Raw genomic sequence first — 18,164 nt, 5'->3', positions numbered from 1 at the left:
CTATAGGCTACATGTTATGTGTTGTATGTGTTGCAACTAAAAAGTGAGTCCGTTTTGTCTTTGTCTTCCCTCCTGTCAGTCGACATGAGGCCTGAGTGTGTGTGTGTGTGTGTGTGTGTGTGTGTGTGTTGGCCAGCTGATGTGCATGAAGGTCACATATCTGTTACAGACTGTAACTGAGAATACACATAAGAAAGATGCATCTGACTGTTAATTTGTATTGTTTTAATATTGAATTGTTTTTTTTGCTTCCTCTCAATAAGAGAATTATTTTTGTTTTTGCTTGGGATTCAAACTTGTTTGATTTACTACACTATTCTCCACTAAACTAAAGCAAAGATGCAAAGTGTTTCAAGTCTAATTCCTTCTCTCCTGTTGAGTTGTTCCTTTTCACAAAGGTAAAGGATATTCTGTGGTCACCATTGAGGGCACTCTTGCTGGTACGGAAAACACTAACACACTTAACCATAAGGTACAGATCTCCTCTGACTTAGCTGTGTGTGTGTGTGTGTGTGTGTGTGTGTGTGTGTGTGTGTGTGTGTGTGTGTGAGTGGTTGCTATCTCTGCACTTGAAGGTCAGGGAGCCAGTGTAAAGAGAGAACGAGAGTGGAGAAGAGAAAAGACATTTATTACACTTGAATTATGAAGTTAAATATCTAAGTTCGACCAATTTGAAGGTGTTGCTTGTCAGAGGAGTCTTAAATTCTCTTTTAAAATGATGTTTTGATGTTGATAGAGACTCTTGAGAGTGGCAACCTGTTTTGTTTTGGTTTGTATTTGGTCAACATGCCTTAATTATTTTATTTTGTTTGTTTTCCTGTCAATGCTAAAAGAGACATGTAATGCCCTTGTTTAATATTCTTTTAGATTTGCCAGTTTTGGAAAATGATGTGCCATTGAATTACAATTGTCATTGAATAATTTCTACAGTCCTTAGTGTTTTGTTTTTCCTTTGGAACAAAATAAATGGGGGTGATCTTTCAGTTCTGGTTCTGGGGATGGGCCTCTGGAAACACCCGTAAGGGAGCTGAACACGCAGCAACGGGTAAACCAGAGACTTACACGCAGACCAGGGCTGTTAGGTTGCTACAGCCCATCTTATCTTTTTTTTCCCTGGTAATTCAGGCCCTAGCCCTAGAATAAGATATACTCACAGAAGCCTGAGATTCTAATATATGAGAGATCTGTGGGCAAGATCACTCGACAACCCTGCTCACAACAAGGTAACAAACCACCAACATTTGATTAAGTGACTACCCATTAGGAGTAGTCACGCTTGAGTTGTATGACTATGGGTGTAGTTATGCTTGACTTATGTAGCCACTGAAGTATATAAGCACTCTTAGAATGTAAAACTCTTTGTTTCAACCAGCTGTGCTGGTTTGCAAAGATTCAATATAATTGGATGAATTTGATCACTGGCTCCTGTCTCATCTTCTTGATTCCGAATTAATTTACCTAACAGAATTGCGAGAGGTCCCGGGATCCCAACATCATGCTAATAGAACCTGACCCAAGTTATCCTGTTCCACGTGTAGGCCGCAAACACTGGAAGCCAATGCGGACGTTATGTTCCTGCTTCAAGGTAGACACAGATGTGTTTTGACTGTTGATTGGCTCGGTGTGTAGGCCATGAGCCCAGCCAGGTCCTGCGGCCAACATACACTATGGTGAGCGACTGGCTGAATGGGCGACAGTGGAAGACGTACAGGTTCTGAGGGCAGAGAAGGTTCTGGATAAATGAGGGGCACAAGTGGCAGAACTTGTAGCTTGGACATATGTATTAAGCATTGCTCCACAATCTTGTGCTTCTGGCAGTGACAACGCTGCCAAGAGTTGAAGCCAGTTTAGCAAAGTTGTAATCTTACCAACAGCAGTGAATTTATCAAATTGTTGATGCTATGACGCACTTAGCTCTAGGACACAATGTTATACGCCACAACATTTTAGCTAAGGGGATAATCTTGCAGCCTTGCTGCAGATCATAAGGGGGAGTCTGATTAAGAGTAGTCTGATAACATAGACAGCTAGCTCTTGCAGTGTATCAAGTTATGATTAAAGATAGCTTTTTCTTTCATGGAGGATGAGAGGTTGTTGATGTTCACTTCACTATTCTGAACTAATATTGAACTAATAGGTTCATCTGTTTATTAACAACACACCCACTGCTGTTGTTATATTGGTATTATAATTTTTTTTTTTCGCTTCGTTGACATGGAAAAGGTTTTTACAACGGCCAGCAGCTACTGCCTCTGTCTATCCCTAAGCGACCATGGTTACATATCTCCATGGATTTTGTGACAGGCCTGCCACCCTCCGTGGGAAATACAGTACAGTAATCCTTGTGGTGGTAGACCGGTTAGGCAACACATTTGATAGCACTTCCCAAGTTTCCTTCTGCTCGAGAAACCGCCGACCTTATCTTTCAGCATGTGGTGAGGATTCATGGAGTCCCGTCAGACATTGTTTCGGACCGTGGACTCTTTGGACTCTCTGGAAGGCCTTCTGGTCTCTTTTTGATGCCTCTGTTAGCCTCTCTTTTGTGTTTCACCCACAATCGAATGGCCAAACTGAACGCATTATTAACCGAGACCTTGAGAAGTATTAGATGTTTTATATCCTCAAATCCTTAGAAATGGAGCCAATTTGTGGGCAGAGTTGTCCTATAACACTCTTCAGTGGCCATTGACTGGTATGTCTCCTTTTGAATGTCAATTTGGCTTCTCTGTTTCCCAGTCAACAGGTCTCTGTGGCAGTCCCCTCTGCTGAGGTGTTTGTGTCCCGCTGCCGGAGAGTCTGGAGACGGGCTCGTATTGCCTTGAGTCGTTCAGAGACAGGCCAACTGACACAGAAGGCTGGTTCCACAGTTCAGGTTGATTGAACCCAGTCATTTACCATTTCGTTTGGCGATTGAACCCAGTCACTTACCAGCTGGAACTCCCAAGATCCATGAAAATGAGTCCAGTGTTTCATGTATCCTTATTGAAGCCAGTTCTTACCTCTCCTTTGTGTTCCCCCCTCCCCCATCCCATCTCATAGGTGGAGGTCTGGCCAACTCGGGTCAAGCGGCTGCTGTACTCAAGACGTGTTGGACGGGGACTACAATACCTTGTAGACTGGGAGGGGTATGGCCCAGAAGAGAGAAGCTGGTCGATGTCCTTGATCGAGGCCTTGTTCAAGACTTCCAATCAAAGTCGCCCTGGGCCGCCGGGAGAAGCTGACCAGATAAAGAAGCTGACCAGATATCGCGGAAATTAACATAATGACTGACGAAATAAATGACTGTGATGTCGTTTTAATAAACTATTGTTGGCATACATTTACCAAGTCAGCATTATAGCACCTCAATTCAGTTTTAAGTGCTACGTGTGTCATCAGTCTACCCTACTGCATAAAATAACAGAATCAAACCATTTTCAGTAGCCTACCACCAGGGTTGGGTAGTAACGGATTGCATGTAATCTGGATTACGTAATCAGATTACAAAAATCAAGTAACTATAATCAGCCCAGATTACAATAAAAAAAAAATGTGTAATCAGATTACAGTTACATTGTTGGGGATTACCTGATTACATTTTATCATGCAAGCAATGCAACTTTTTAATGATAGCCTAGGCGGGGGAAGTGGTTGAGCACTGCTCTCCCGTGCCCACATCCACGACGGAAGTGCCCTTGAGTAAGGCACCTAACCCCTCATTGATCCCCGAGTGCCGTTGTAGAAGACAGCTCACTGCTCCGGGTTGGTGTGTGCTTCACCTCACTGTGTGCTCATTGTGTGCTTCACCTCACTGTGTGTTCACTGTGCTTCACTAATTCGCGGATTGGGAGACCAAATTTCCCTCACGGGATCAAAAGAGTATCTATACTTACTTACTAACTTATTTACTATTGGGGCAGGTCTCTCGGCACACTGCCTGATCTTTTCCTCCTAATCTTAATGTAGCCTCTTGTTTTAGTGTTACCGTTTACTTTGAGAAAGTCACCAGGTCCCCCTGGTTGAAAAACATCCCAAAGGAATAATTTTCTCACCCCCACAATTGAAATGGACATGGTGTCATTTAATCTCAGGCCATGTCCCTGGGTCAAAAAAATCCAGCGAAAGCTAAATTCATTGTCCAGGTGTGCCCTTATAAAGGTTAAGATGAGTTGTGCATGTTTGGAGAATAGTGATCCATGATCACATCCATGATGACTAAGTGATCAATTTTGGGGGAAATTTCAACCACCAAAATACCACCCCCAAAGTGGAGAATAGCTATTGCAATGTATTAGTTTTTCAGATAATGGGACCTGGTGACCTCAAAGTAAATGGTAACACTAAAACAAGGGGCTACATTAAGATTTTTGGAGGAAAAGATCAGTTAATTCACACAGGAATGCTTTACTCAGAGCAAAGAGATTTCTTAGATGTAATGAAATAATAAACAGAAAAATAGAATGAGAATTCTTTCATCAATTCAGTGGTGGTGTCTTTTACTTAAGGGACATATTTATTGAAGTAATCTAAAAGTAATCCTAAAGTAATCAGATTACGTTACATGTTTTTGGTAATCCTGATTACAAAAATTGCCATGTCATTTGTAGTCAATAATGGATTACATTTCAAAGTAATCTGACCCAACCCTGCCTACCACTGCTACAGATATCACATGTAAGAAGGTATCCCTTAAAGTGTTGTACATTTTTGCACTTTCCAACATAGGGAAGCAGTATGGGAAACTTGTCGTTTTCGGCATAATTTTCTAACTCCCTGTCTAAAACCGACGCGATAGAAGCTTCAAACGAGCACTGTTCCTCAGCAGCAGCCATCTTCATTATTTAAAAAAAACTGCTTCAACGTTGGTGTTATATCGTCATTGTGTAAAGCCCCCCTCAACGGTTGTGATTGGTGCCTGGATTTTAGGGACATAGACCTCTCCAGAATAAGTCCCGCCTCCGTAACTTCCGTATCCATCCAACTTCCGGGCGTCTATTGTCTATGGGAAATAACATGGCGTTTCGAAATATCATACCGGTAAAACATCTGTAGGTAGCGAAGTAGAAAAAGCTGGTGGGCAGATTGGCCTACACACTTATGCCATCTACTTTCCACTGGATTTTTTAATTGTTGGTGCCGTTTAAGTAGTATACTATAGACTATACTACTTAAACGGCAGCGCTATGAGTATGAGTCCCGATAATTATCTCATTAACTATGCCTGATACAAAAATGTCCCAAGCAGAAATGGATTCTACGCAAAACGTAGGCTACAATAGGAACTGAGAAAGGTTTGGTAGTGACCTTAATCAGATCGTTGTAGGTTTTGCCCTGAATGGATTGCCAGTTTTACTTTCACTGGTCAGGCAAGCTGGTTATCTTTTCATATATCAACAATAAGTGAGAGTAGTAGCCCAATGAAGCATTTCAACCACATACGGAGTACGGAGGTGGCCCAGAGGGTACAGAAAAACCGTATCTAGAGACATTCGAATGTCTGATGGACTGTGACCTCTACATGCATGCGCATTCTTGCAACATTTTCACGTGTGCTAGACATTCTAACTCGCTGTGAAAGATAGGGAACTGACAGTGAACAGAGGACTTTTATAAAACTTCTGCTTGCTCCACCCTCAAACAAACACAGTGTGATATTTGAGAAAATCCTTGTGTAAGAAGGTCTGTCAGCAAGTTTGGTAAGCTGTTTTGGCTGGTTACTTCGAGAAGGGCAATTCGTCTCCTACAGGAATGGATGGGGAATCGACACGGACCGATTTAGCCGGCAAGAAAAAATGTGTCGCGGTAGTTGGAGGAGGTTTGGTAAGCGAAATTGGCCTTCATCAAAATGTAATTTTATGATGTGATTCATGGTGGTAATTTTCTGCCAGAAGGTTGGCTGCTTTCTGATTGAGCCATATAGACTTATGACGATATGTTTTGATTTATTTAAAAAACTATTTTAGTCAGATTTTATAGGCAAACACAACACGATCAAGGCATTTCTGTGTTTGTTTGTCTTTTTTATAGAGAAAAGTCTGACATTTTAATGTCTTAATTTGATATTGGCTTGTTGATATCGTCCTTACAGGTTGGTGCTTTGAATGCCTGTTTCCTTGCAAAAAGAGGTTTTCAGGTGCTGCTGTTTGAATCCAGAGAAGGTAATAGCCCAAAAGTTGAGTCTAAAGCATGTTAACCAGCTCTTAAGAACTGTTACCCCCACAGTGACCCTAAATCTGAGCTTGATTCTTCCATTGCTGTGACTCATCACCTGGTCTTCAGACATCAGATGTGCCCGAGAGGTGCGTGGCAGAAGTATAAACCTGGCCCTCTCTCACCGAGGACGCCAGGCCCTGAAGCATGTTGGCATGGAGGAGAAGGTGAGTGTTTGTCCCCTTTTAATCTCCTTCCAGGTATTTTCAGACCTGCAAGACATCAGCTTGTTATTTTTGCTCTACACAACTACAGACCTATGCATTTTTGAAACATCTTCATTCCTCTCTGGACATAACATATAGAAGCCTTCACACTCACCTTTAGCAAGATATTTTAGTGTGTGTGTGTGTGTGTGGGGGTGGATCCACATTTGTGTTACTCATGCCTCGCTAGGCACTGAATCAGAGGGGTGGTTTCACACTTGCATGACTCTTGCATGATTTTGGCTTTCACGGCCAGCTCCTCAAACAGGCGGCCCGGGGTAGCCGCAGAGAGCAATGTAAGGATCACAGATGCCAGATGAAGAGCAACTCTTAGAACAATCTCAGGCAGAGCAAGAATGAAATTACTGCAAATAATACCTACTAAATTATATAATCTGTATTGTATTGTATTGTGTACTTTTTTGCTACACCTTCTTAACATTTGCCAGTAGATGTCACTGTTCTCATTCCTCAAATTGAACTGAAATGTTTGTACAGGAAAATTGGTGTAACAGAAGTCAATTATCTTTCATTGGAATACAGATTGTGTCCAAAGGCATCCCTATGCATGCTCGCATGATCCATTCCTTGAGTGGGAAGAGGACTCCAATTCCCTATGGAAAAAAAGGCCAGGTGAGGATACCCCCTGTTTCAGACTCAGAAACACAGAGTTACATGAGATGCAATGCATCCTCAAATAGGAAACCTTCGCTCACATGCATAATGTGTCCGTGCAAACATTGTCTGAGGCTGTGGCCTTCTCCCTAAACCAATAGGACCTTATCTATTAATCATTACCTGCATTTGTATTCCTATCTCCTTTGGTGGACAGTGGTCAAAATGTTGTGAGTGATTGAGGACTAATTCTTGCTTTGAAGTTTTTCAATAAATAATTATTTTAAAGAGCTCACTCGAGTCATCCAATGTAGGCTTAGCTGACACTTACGAAAGACCCTTAGCCTTGAACCTTGGACATATTTTTTTTTCTCAGTCATCTGCCATGTAAAAAAGACGATTTGAGTTTTAAGTCTCATGCAAACTTACTCACCTACAAGAAGTGTCTGGTTTTGTAGGTCAGAATGGACATTTCATGTTGCTCAATTTCCACAGCAAATAACAGTGTGATGTGATTTTGTAAAGGCAACTGTTTTCATATGCTGTTCTCATATATTTGATATAGACAGCAGAGCAGTACAAACTTAATTTTAAAGGAAATGGTTAGGCTACACATCAGTGATCAGTAATCTTGTCTGTTAAGCCAGGAGAATCACAGCATTCTGTCAGGCTCCAGGACCGTAATGACAACAAATGAGGAATGAATCAGCTGGAAAGTTAGTCTAAATAATGAAACAGAAACAGAGGGAAAGAGGATTTATGTTTGTGTGTGTGTGTAGGTGTGTGTGTGTGTCTGTGCGCGTGTGTATAGTGCGTTTGTTTGTTTGATTGTGTGTGTGTGTGTGTGTGTGTGTGTGTGTGTGTGTGTGTGAAAGAGACAGAGAGAGATACTAGAGAGAACTAGAATAGCATCATGAACCAGAATGGCTTTTGATGGAGGAAAAGCTCATTCTGGCCGCGTGTTTAATCACCAGATTAAAAGCATACCTTGATGGGCCTCTAGCTCAGCTTGTGGCCTGACATAACCCAAACAGCAGCGCTTTAATAGGGGATTTCAGACAGGCCATCTCTAAGGCTGCCTGACCAAACCGCTGTGAAGTCCAAGCCATCTCTGGACAGTCCCTCACACGGGCCCTTCTCCTCTCAGCCCCTGGGAGCTGATATCAGAGGGCCAGGCAATCAGGATGATGTGAAGTGGTGCTGCCATTGGAGGGTTGGGTGATCGTTAACTTTGTGCTTTATTTTTTCTTTAGTACATCCTTTCTGTAGATAGAGCCAACCTCAACAAGGAATTGTTAACAGGTACTTCAATATTTAATTTTTTTTTAAAACATTTTTAAAACCCATCAGCAACCTCAGTGACACACAGAGATACAGACATTGACTATGCTATTAACAGATATTTTACACTCTTGGCCATTATGTGATCATTCATTTATTGTACTATGAGTACTTGAGGAGACTTAGGTGAGCGTTGCCTGCCCTGCACAATCCAACCCAACTCAGAGTGATTATTTTTAGCAGTGCATGCAGTTGCTATTGACATTTAGCCTTAGCATGCAATAAACACTGTGCATCCTTACATATTATTGCATTATAATATAATGCATATGATGTATTTAATGAATATCCCCGTCTGAAATATGTAATTGTTCAGATATTTCAAGAAAGCTTTACATTTCTATTGTTTTGACATGACTATAAAATGTATTTAACGCTCATGTAAGGCACAAGGAGTTGTTATATCAGGGTTGTGGTATAAGAGCACTACATGACCTCAAAACTGTTTTCTCTTATAATGACAGCGGCTGAGGCTTTTCCCAACACCACTCTGAACTTTGGCCGTAAACTGCAGGACTGGAGCATAGACACAGGGGCGATGACTTTTCTTGGGTAAACAGGAACTGCGCATGTAGACACTCACCGACAGAACATGTCGGTAGATAGATAGATAATCATATTTTCATAATATGTAGGCTTTGCACTAGATGCTTCACTGTGAGGTCTGGGCCCTGCTTTAAGCCTATGTAAAAGAGTTCAGCATGTTTTCTCTGAAGACTGATCTGTTTAAAAAAGTAATACATTTGTCTCCTTTTTCTGTGTGACCATAGTGTACCGGTAGCTAAATTATGGTTGTTAAAGCCTTGCATGTCTACAATGTACACAAGTTTACAATTACATTTACTTAATTAGAACTTTACACATTAGAGAAAGTCAATTACAACCTGAAGAACCTAAGGCTTATGTAATTACTAGAGAGTTCATTGATTTTTGTCAGGGCAGTCATCATCATTCAGTCATCTTTTATGCCCCAGTATTAATATCACTAGTCTGGCTCTCTGTATCAGTCTGGCTCCATCTGTCTATAAAAGCCATGGAAGCTTCCGGTCACAGGTTTATGTCATTGATTCAATATCCTGGGACCACAAGCACCTATTAAAGTTAATAAATGCACCCACAAAGTCTGCAATATGTCTTGGTCAAGTGTTATGTTAAAGGTGATATATTTCTGTTGTGTGCTGCAGACCAGATGGCACCAAGGAACAGTACCAGGCTGATCTGATTGTGGGCTGTGATGGAGCTTTCTCTGCCATCCGCAAGCAGTTTCTGCGCCAGAGCCGCTTCAACTACAGCCAGACCTACATCCCCCATGGCTACATGGAGCTCACAATACCTCCCAAAGATGGAGATGTGAGGACCGGTTTGTTTTTATATTTGAATTTCTAAATAGGCAATTTGATTTGATAGTGCATCAAAATCACAGATGGCTTGCACATTTATTTGTACCTGGATATAAATAATATGAGGTGTGTGTGTGTGTGTGTGTGTGTGTGTGTGTGTGTGTGTGTGTGTGTGTGTGTGAGAGAGAGAGAGGGGACATGTCTCTGAGATTGACAGGGTTGAATTGGAGGGAGGAAGCCTGGTGTTTTCCTCCAGCATACGCATAATGTATGACTGACATGTACAGCTCATTGTTGTACCAGCAATTATTTCGAGGTATACTCCCCTCAACGTGACAGGTGAACTTACCCTCTCCCTACTATCATTCATCTCATCCCTTCTAGTTCGCCATGGAGACCAACTACCTCCACATCTGGCCGAGGAACACCTTCATGATGATTGCCCTTCCAAATTTAGTAAGTGACTAGTTTTTCTTTTATGAGTGGACGCAAGGCCATTCCACATGTATGATCTTGTGGAATATTAACTCGAAGACTCACAAAAGAGAAGATAAATGGAAGTTCCTCAGGAATCTCCCAGCCACCGAGATGTGTTCTCATGCAAGATCTCATGCATTATCACAAATAAAATCTGAAACACAGAGAGACTGTGTTTAGGGAAATTGAGGACAGCATTGTGCAGTAAGAGCCTGCATGTGAATAAAAGTTCCTCTGTTTCATTTGGCATACAAAGACCACATGAAAGAGTTCTCCAACAGGTCTTTTATGACCTAAATGTCTCCATGTCCTATGATTTGTGGTCTTTAGTTTAAGACAGCCATCTGCACATCTTCATTTTAATGAACGGCCCCCTCCCTCCTCAGGGGATTCGTGATGGCCTCCAAACGAGTTTCCATCGCCCGTGGAGCCCTCATCAGCATAGTTTAATTTCACCACTCCACTTGCAGTTTCATCTCAGTCTCTCTGTCTTTTCTGAACTTATCTTTTCTAGCACAGTGTTGTGACACTTAGTCTTGTCTCTCTGTCTCTGTCACTCTCCAGCCCTCTGTCTATCTGTCTCTATCCCTCTATTCTCGACATGCTGGTGATCGGTTTCACTGACTTTATCTAGATCAGGTAGTTTGTCTCTCTATCAGTCTGTGTTTAAGTAATTTTTGAATACAGCCACATACCTCCTCAATTACACACTCTATTTATCTCTCTCTCTCTCTCTCTCTCTCACTCAAATGCAAATGCAGGCAGACACACACACACACACACACACACACATACATACATTGACACAAAAGTGCACACACTCTCTCTCACACACACACACACACACACACACACACACACACACACACACACACAGTGGTCAGGTTAGTGCCCTCTTTCAAGTTTGCATTAGAGCTGTCACTCACTATAATGCCCTTGGGTACATTAGCACTGTGAAAAATTGCTCAGCTCAAGGCTCGTTGACGTGGCAACAGCACTTTAAACGTGCCCACAGGGGCCAGACTGTGCCTTTTTCCGTCTCTCAGTGACTCTAATGTAAGATGGATCTGTGTCTTTAGGGAGGTGGGGGGGGAGGGCGGTGATGACATTTTTAATCCATCATGAAAATTGTATTCTACCCATCATGCACTTGTGGTGTTCAAGGATGAAAGAGAAGATTGAGTGATACAAGAAGGACATTTCCCACAGTTCTCACAAGCACAACATTGTCAACAAAGCAAGTGGTAGAAATGTATCTTAAATTGTCTTTTGTATTGTCTCTTATGTCTTCGACCTAACAAGCGAAAACACTCACAAGTCTGTTGGTGGTGCATGCAGCCTTTACCTAATGAGAAAAGGAAATGAAATGATGAAGTAAAAAGGAAAGGCTCAGTGGAGCACACAGGTGTTTAGATTGCTTATTTTAATTTAGAAAAGTGGAACAATTGTGGAAACTGCTATTTCTTTTAATAGGAAATGGACTTTTTTGTAACTCTATGTCTTGGCATTTCTTTCTCCTCTAAAGGACAAGACCTTCACCTGCACGCTCTTCATGCCCTTTGACGAGTTTGAGAAGGTCACCACACCTGACCAGGCCCTGGACTTCTTCCACACGTACTTCCCCGACTCCATCCCCCTTATTGGAGTGTAAGTGACATCCCTTCCCCCTTCCATCCCCCTTCTCATTATGCCTCCCAGTGTTCTTCATCTCTCTCTCCTCATCCTCATGCCTGTGTATGGCCGCATCCGCCGCAGCCGTTTTGTAGGGGGTGAAATTACAGATGCGGCGCGCAGCAAAGCCAGGGGCGACTAAAGCATCACGGTGCAAGTGACACAATGTCACCGTGAGACACTTTGAGTTGGAGCGGTCGAGGTCGGGAACTCCTCTATATGTCTGCCAGGATTAGAAGTCGGTAGTATATAGCTGTGTGTGTGGGGATGTGCAGGGTTTTCTTTTGATTTGATCTTTTGAAATCTGGATTCAAAGGATGTTGTCCTTGTGCTATAAGGTTCACTTCTGCCCAGTGCTTCACCTTGTTTGAGGTGAATATTCATGAATGTATGTTATTGTATGAAAACAGGAAAGAAAATATGTGTTAAATGTAAATGTAAATCAGGTTTCTAGGCCAAGTATACTTGCGTTTACAAAGAATTTGGTCTCGGCATTTATCCCATCCGTGAATTAGTGAACACACAGAGCATACAGTAAACACACAGTGAGGTGAAGCACACACTAACCCGGAGCAGTGAGCTGCCTTGCTACAGCGGCACTCGGGGAGCAGTGAGGGGTTAGGTGCCTTGCTCAAGGGCACTTCAGCCATTCCCACTGGTCGGGGATCGAATCGGCAACCCTCCAGTTCCAAGCCTGAAGCCCTAACCAGCAGGCCACGACTGCCCCATTCTTATTATTCTGTAGATGTCTGAATCTCAGTCTGAATTTGCTCAATATGGAATTGCATGAAAATTGACTCATAAGAGAAATGTATGATGTTTTCAATAGCCAGGTGAATGATCAAACATCTGTTACTGCTTCACAGTGTGAAAGCCCCAGCTATCAGATTTATCCCAGCAGGATATTATGCTTCTACAGTGGGATTAAATCACAGATAACAGTTAGCTCTATGGCGTAAAAAAACAAAATGTGCGAATCTAGAAGTCAACCTGCTAGAGCAACGTACCCTCTAGTGTATCATATGATCTTGTCGCCAGCCTATGTCTACCTCATTATGTCTAATCTGTGGCTGTGTGCTGTATTCTGTTTGTTTGTGATTGTCACCCTTAGTGAAGCACTTAAGAGAGACTTCTTCCGTCTGCCAGCCCAGGCCATGGTGTCCGTCAAGTGCTCCCCGTACCACCTGGGCAACAATTGTGTCCTAATGGGCGACGCTGCCCATGCCGTGGTGCCTTTCTATGGGCAGGGAATGAATGCAGTAAGTGGCAGGGGGTAATAAGGGCATGAGTAGAGATGGGAGGAGGAGGGGGGCAAAACAATGCAACAGGGAGCAGAAAGGACTGTGGAGATTAATCAACATTTAATTCATTTAATGCCATTTATTCAATACATTTTAAACATGCTTTTAACATACTTAAAATGAGACTCAGAAGGATGGGTCTGTGTGCTTGATACAGTAAAGAGCAGGGATAAGGGCTCGGCCAATCACAGCCATTGTCACACAGCAATTTGAGGAGAATGAGGATGGTGAAGATGGGAGACAGGCTATCACATCAATGCTATTAGCATCATTTGCTTGCATTGGTTACCTATATCAGATTCAATTGAATGAGGAATTGGAAGCACGGAGGAGTGTTATAAATATACCCACTGTCTCCCACTGTGAGACGTGCCTCAATGACAGCTATTGCTTTTAAAATGTGTTAAAATAATATACATAAGTAAACCGCATAATGACACCGTGGATGGGTGCATGACATGCTGATTAGAATTTAATGTAATATGTAATGTATGGTAATATGAGATATGTAATGTAAGGTCTTTTGCAACCCCTCACAGGGCTTTGAGGACTGCCTTGTTTTTGATGAAATAATGGACCAGTTGAATGAAGACTTTGGTAAGCATTAAAATGCACATAACCTTCACATGGACAATAAAAGCTGCATTTCATAAATTATACTGTACAAACACTGACCTGAACTATTTCGAGAGTTTGGTTACAAAACGCTATATCAAACGCTATATTAATTGTGTATTTCAGGTATTATCAATCAAATTGCAGTTGTGTTGTTTTGATTGAGTAAAGATTAAAATCAAATAACAATACCCAGTTACAGTTCTACTGAAATTACTTGGAAAACAAAATGTAAAGAAATTAGAAAATTCATTAAAATGGTGTAGCGTTTTTGGAACCAAACTCATTTTCAGCATTTGTCTCAGTGACATTTGTGGTCAAAGGAAATGTTTTGGTTTTGCTATTGCAAGATGCTGTGCTGCCAGAGTATACCCGTGTCCGAGTGCCCGATGACCATGCCATTGCAGACCTCGCTATGTACAACTATGTTGAGGTAATGGTCAAGTGTGTGTTTCTTTCATTTCTAGCTGTGGTGGTCACTTGTAAGATTATTAATGGTAGTTAATCACTTTCATTCCCGTCCAGACCCTTGTTAGGAGATCTAAAATTCCATTAAGTAAGTCTCCCCCATGGAGACTCTTAATTAATTAAAGAGGAACTGACCCCCGCCCTGACTGTAATTAGTCTGCATAACATCATGTCTGGACACACATGGTACTATAAAAACTACTGGGATTAAAGTTATTGGCCGGCGTTGTAAAGTTCAAACCTGTTATCATAATTATCTCCCAGCAATTGCTATAGCAACATTGACCCAATGTGTATGTCCACCATGTCTAGTATGAGATTAGAGCAAGTCTGGATACCGCTCTAAGCAAGCAAGCACTACAGATGAAAAATAGATGTTTATAGTAAACAGGATTTGGTCGCACACTGATGAAACATGGGGGCAATTTTAGTGGCTAACAGCTGAGAGACACCACCCAACCCATCCCCATGTGTGTCACTAGTAATCCCTGTTTGCTCTTGCCAAAAGTCCATTACCAGCAATGCGCCGCTCATTGCTTCACTTGGCTGGCTTTTGATGGCAGTAAAATCTGCCGAAAATTACCTGACTTGTCATTAGCCTGACTGTCTTCTCCTCGCTTCCCTCTTTACGGGGGAAGCCAACAGGGCATCAGGAAAAGCAGCTAATAGGCAGTGTATTCCTGTCATCGTGTCTTTGCTGCGGGGGCCCTCTGCAGTTTTAGTGCAAGCTCTCCTCGTAGTCTGTGTGTGTGTGTGTGTGTGTGTGTGTGGGGGGTGTGTGTGTTTTTGGTGGAGCTGCCAGCTATAAGCAGCGAGAGTTCGCTGTGACTGCTCCCTACAGCAGAGCCCCCACTCGTCCCCCTCCTATTCAGCTGTTAAATCACTCACACACAATGCCAGTAATTGCTCAAGTGACATCATCCTTATCCAAAGCTCACGCACACACAATCACACATGAGCCATGCTTGCCGAATTGCCCTCATTAGAGCATTTGATTACCATGGTTAAATATAGCTTGCAGTTTTGCAGTGCTGCGCGTGCACACACACACACACACACACACACACACACACACACACACACACACACACCCTTAAACACACACCTATAACCCCCACTCCACCCCCTAACATACACACACAAATACACGCACACACACACACATCCACACTCATATTTTTCACTTTTTGCTACAGATACATGATAGACTGAATGATAGACAAGGTAGACTGAAATGGAGACTGAATTTATAAATGCCATTTTAATTGTTGACATTCTTTTTTCTATTTGCGATTGTTTTTCAGATGCGTGCACATGTGAATTCTAAATGGTTTCGATTCCGCAAGCAACTTGACAACCTCCTCCACTTCATTATGCCAAAGACAATCATCCCTCTGTACACAATGGTATGGCAGTGTTAGTATGAGTTTTTTGTTTTGTTTAAGTTATGAGTTCTATTTTGCTCCATATAATCCTTTAGTGTTTTTAAAAGAAGTGTGACAGATCATTGTCTCCCCCTGTATTTTTGTTCCCAGGTCACATTTACTAGAACCAGGTACCATGAAGCAATAAAACGATGGCATTGGCAAGACCAGGTGAGACAAAACAAATTTTGTATGAGTGTGAGTGTATCTGTCTTCTTTTTGCTGATGCCCATAATGTCCCATTCCCACGGCAGTTCTGCCCCAGTGCAAATCCAGCAAAGTGCAGAATGGTGTTGCCAGCTTGCCATCCTCCATAGCTGTAAGTGCTGAAGACTGTCCTATTTTCTGGTCAATAAACTAAAGAAGCGCTAAATGACCAGAACTGAAACGGAGAAAACTAAATGATTTATTCAAGCTCAGAAGTAGCTGTACTGTACTTAGCTAGAAGTGAAAGACATAGTCAAGAATCCACTGTTGTTTTTGTTGTTGATGTTGTTTTATGTCAGGTCAAAGGATATAACATTGTTTACGGCTATGTTTTTCCTGGATCGGCCCCAATTTGGCTCCGTCAGCATTGGCTTTGAGAGGTTGACATGATGTGTGGGAGTGATGGAGATGGCTTTGGATGTCACTCTGAGCGCCGTTACCAGAAACAGAGCCGCTGGGGGGATGCTTTGGAACCCGTTTCATGAGCGCGACAGATACTTAATTTTAGTCCCAGAAATATCCCCTCGTGTTGCCACTGGTTGAGAAATACTATGCCAGTGACTGTGTTTACATGCACCTCAGTGTCCTGGTTATGATAGGGATTTTAAAGGTATTCGGGTTTTGTATTTGCGCATGTAAATATCATATTCCAAATTTCAGATTTCCGGATAAGCTCTTATCCAGGTTTTGAGAATACCAGTTATGCTAGGTGGAGTACTCGAAAGAAATCGGGATACTGTTCCATGTGTACCCCTTATCCCCATTAGAAACAGGGATAAGGTGTGCTAATAGAACTGTATTGATGGTAACTGGGATTTTAGTATTCATCATGTAGGGATATTAACAACCAGGTTTCTCTGTGTTCATTTCTCTGAGTTCAACACTATATCCTGAATAGGATCTAAACTAGGATAAGCCTAATAACCGGGATACTGAAGTGCATGTAAACATAGTCAATGACATGCCCTTCTGTAATAAGATGCACTCTGATGCTAACCAAGTAGGGGAAAAAAAACTAAAAACGAATTCACATTGGTATTATTTTTTTCTGAAGGATGAAACCCTGGTAGGGCTGGGCAAGAAATAAAAGTGTCGGATAGACTTGCTGTGTCATACAGTGTTATGAAACCAGCCTTGTGGGGTGTGAAATGTGGGTGTACCCAAACCCAAAGCTATCTCAGAGATAAATGCTCCCGCTGCACTGTGAAAGCAAGGGGAATCACAATTCTCTTCTGGATTGAGGGGTAGGGGTACGTAGCCCTTGAAACCGAGATATTCCACGAGCTTACTTGAAATTGATGGGTAAGCGAAATGTCCCAGCATACACCAGGCACACCGGAAAAACATGACCATGCAAGCACACTGGGAGACTCATTAATGTAACATTTTGGCATTAATAAGGATTTTAAAATTAAAACAATGATTGTTTTATCTTACATTTGTGTCTGTTGCGAGCTGGGGTTGTTGTTCTCTGCCTCTGCAGGTGATATCCAGAGGGCTGTGGATCTGTGGCCTGGTTTCAGTGGCTGGGGGGACCTACTTGATCGTCAAGCATCCTCCTAAGAGCACCAGTATCCCCCTGGACCAACTCTGGAACCGCGTGGCGGCTCTCAAGTGGTTCTAAGAAGCCAGGAACAGTGAGTGGGGGGTTCTAAAAAAAGGTGACCTCACCATCCCCTTGATGGATCCAAAGTGACCTACATTTGCTGTAGGGATTAAAAGTGGATGATTGATGAGATGTTGATAAGATTAGGGCCTCGAGGGGGCAGCCCTTCATTGTTTGTGTTGTCGGACTGGTCTTTGTAGATTTCTATCAGAGATAATTAAACATCACAGTTCATTTATAGGCATTAGTCGCACAGACCCGCTAGGTCAGTGAGCGATGCTCACGGACCAACCCCCATGGGTCATCACTATTACGCAGCTGTCCATTATGACACGCACACTCAATGATACGGCAAGTTGTCATCAAAAGCTTATTCAATCACCTATATCTTGGGTGTCGAGACAGTCTATCATCACAATTAACTATTTAGTTGGTTAAATTACCTTGTTTATGAATATTGTATGACACAATAATAGAATAAAGACAAAAAATGAAATGGAAAATTTTCATAATGCGCTTGAAACTACTAAAGTGCAATTACTGTTTTGAAATAAACGCATAATTTTTTGAGAATCCTATAGTGTTTGGTGTGTGTCTATGGTTGTTTTTTCTCACTCAAAAAGCATAATATAAACTCCTGCAAACTGAAATAAAGAAGTGAACCATTTGAGTTTCAGTCATTTTAAAGGGACACCAGGCAACGT

At 42.1% G+C, this 18,164-nt stretch overlaps 1 protein-coding gene across 1 annotated transcript; it reads left to right on the top strand.

The window, feature by feature from the left end:
- The first annotated feature begins 5,138 nt into the window (after nt 1-5,138).
- Nucleotides 5,139-18,033, top strand: LOC125312076 (kynurenine 3-monooxygenase). The gene is made up of 15 exons (XM_048270565.1): nt 5,139-5,799; nt 6,068-6,137; nt 6,259-6,356; nt 6,939-7,028; nt 8,264-8,312; nt 8,816-8,903; nt 9,536-9,701; nt 10,076-10,147; nt 11,694-11,815; nt 12,951-13,098; nt 13,680-13,737; nt 14,106-14,188; nt 15,528-15,629; nt 15,759-15,818; nt 17,338-18,033. The coding sequence occupies exons 1-15, from the start codon at nt 5,728-5,730 to the stop codon at nt 17,476-17,478; spliced, it is 1,419 nt and encodes a 472-aa protein (XP_048126522.1). The 5' UTR covers nt 5,139-5,727; the 3' UTR covers nt 17,479-18,033.
- Nucleotides 18,034-18,164: the final 131 nt, after the last annotated feature.

This window comes from Alosa alosa, chromosome 18 (genome assembly GCF_017589495.1).
Source record: "Alosa alosa isolate M-15738 ecotype Scorff River chromosome 18, AALO_Geno_1.1, whole genome shotgun sequence".
Classification (NCBI taxonomy): Eukaryota; Metazoa; Chordata; class Actinopteri; order Clupeiformes; family Clupeidae; genus Alosa; species Alosa alosa.
Note: the sequence above shows the minus strand (reverse complement) of the source record. Positions and strands in the feature narration are given on the sequence as shown.

Coding starts and splice junctions, on each gene's coding strand:
- LOC125312076 (XM_048270565.1), top strand. CDS start 5,728: ATGGATGGGGAATCGACACGGACCGATTTAGCCGGCAAGAAAAAATGT. Junction 11,816..12,950: donor TCCATCCCCCTTATTGGAGT/GTAAGTGACATC, acceptor TGTCACCCTTAG/TGAAGCACTTAAGAGAGACT. Junction 15,819..17,337: donor GATGGCATTGGCAAGACCAG/GTGAGACAAAAC, acceptor CTGCCTCTGCAG/GTGATATCCAGAGGGCTGTG.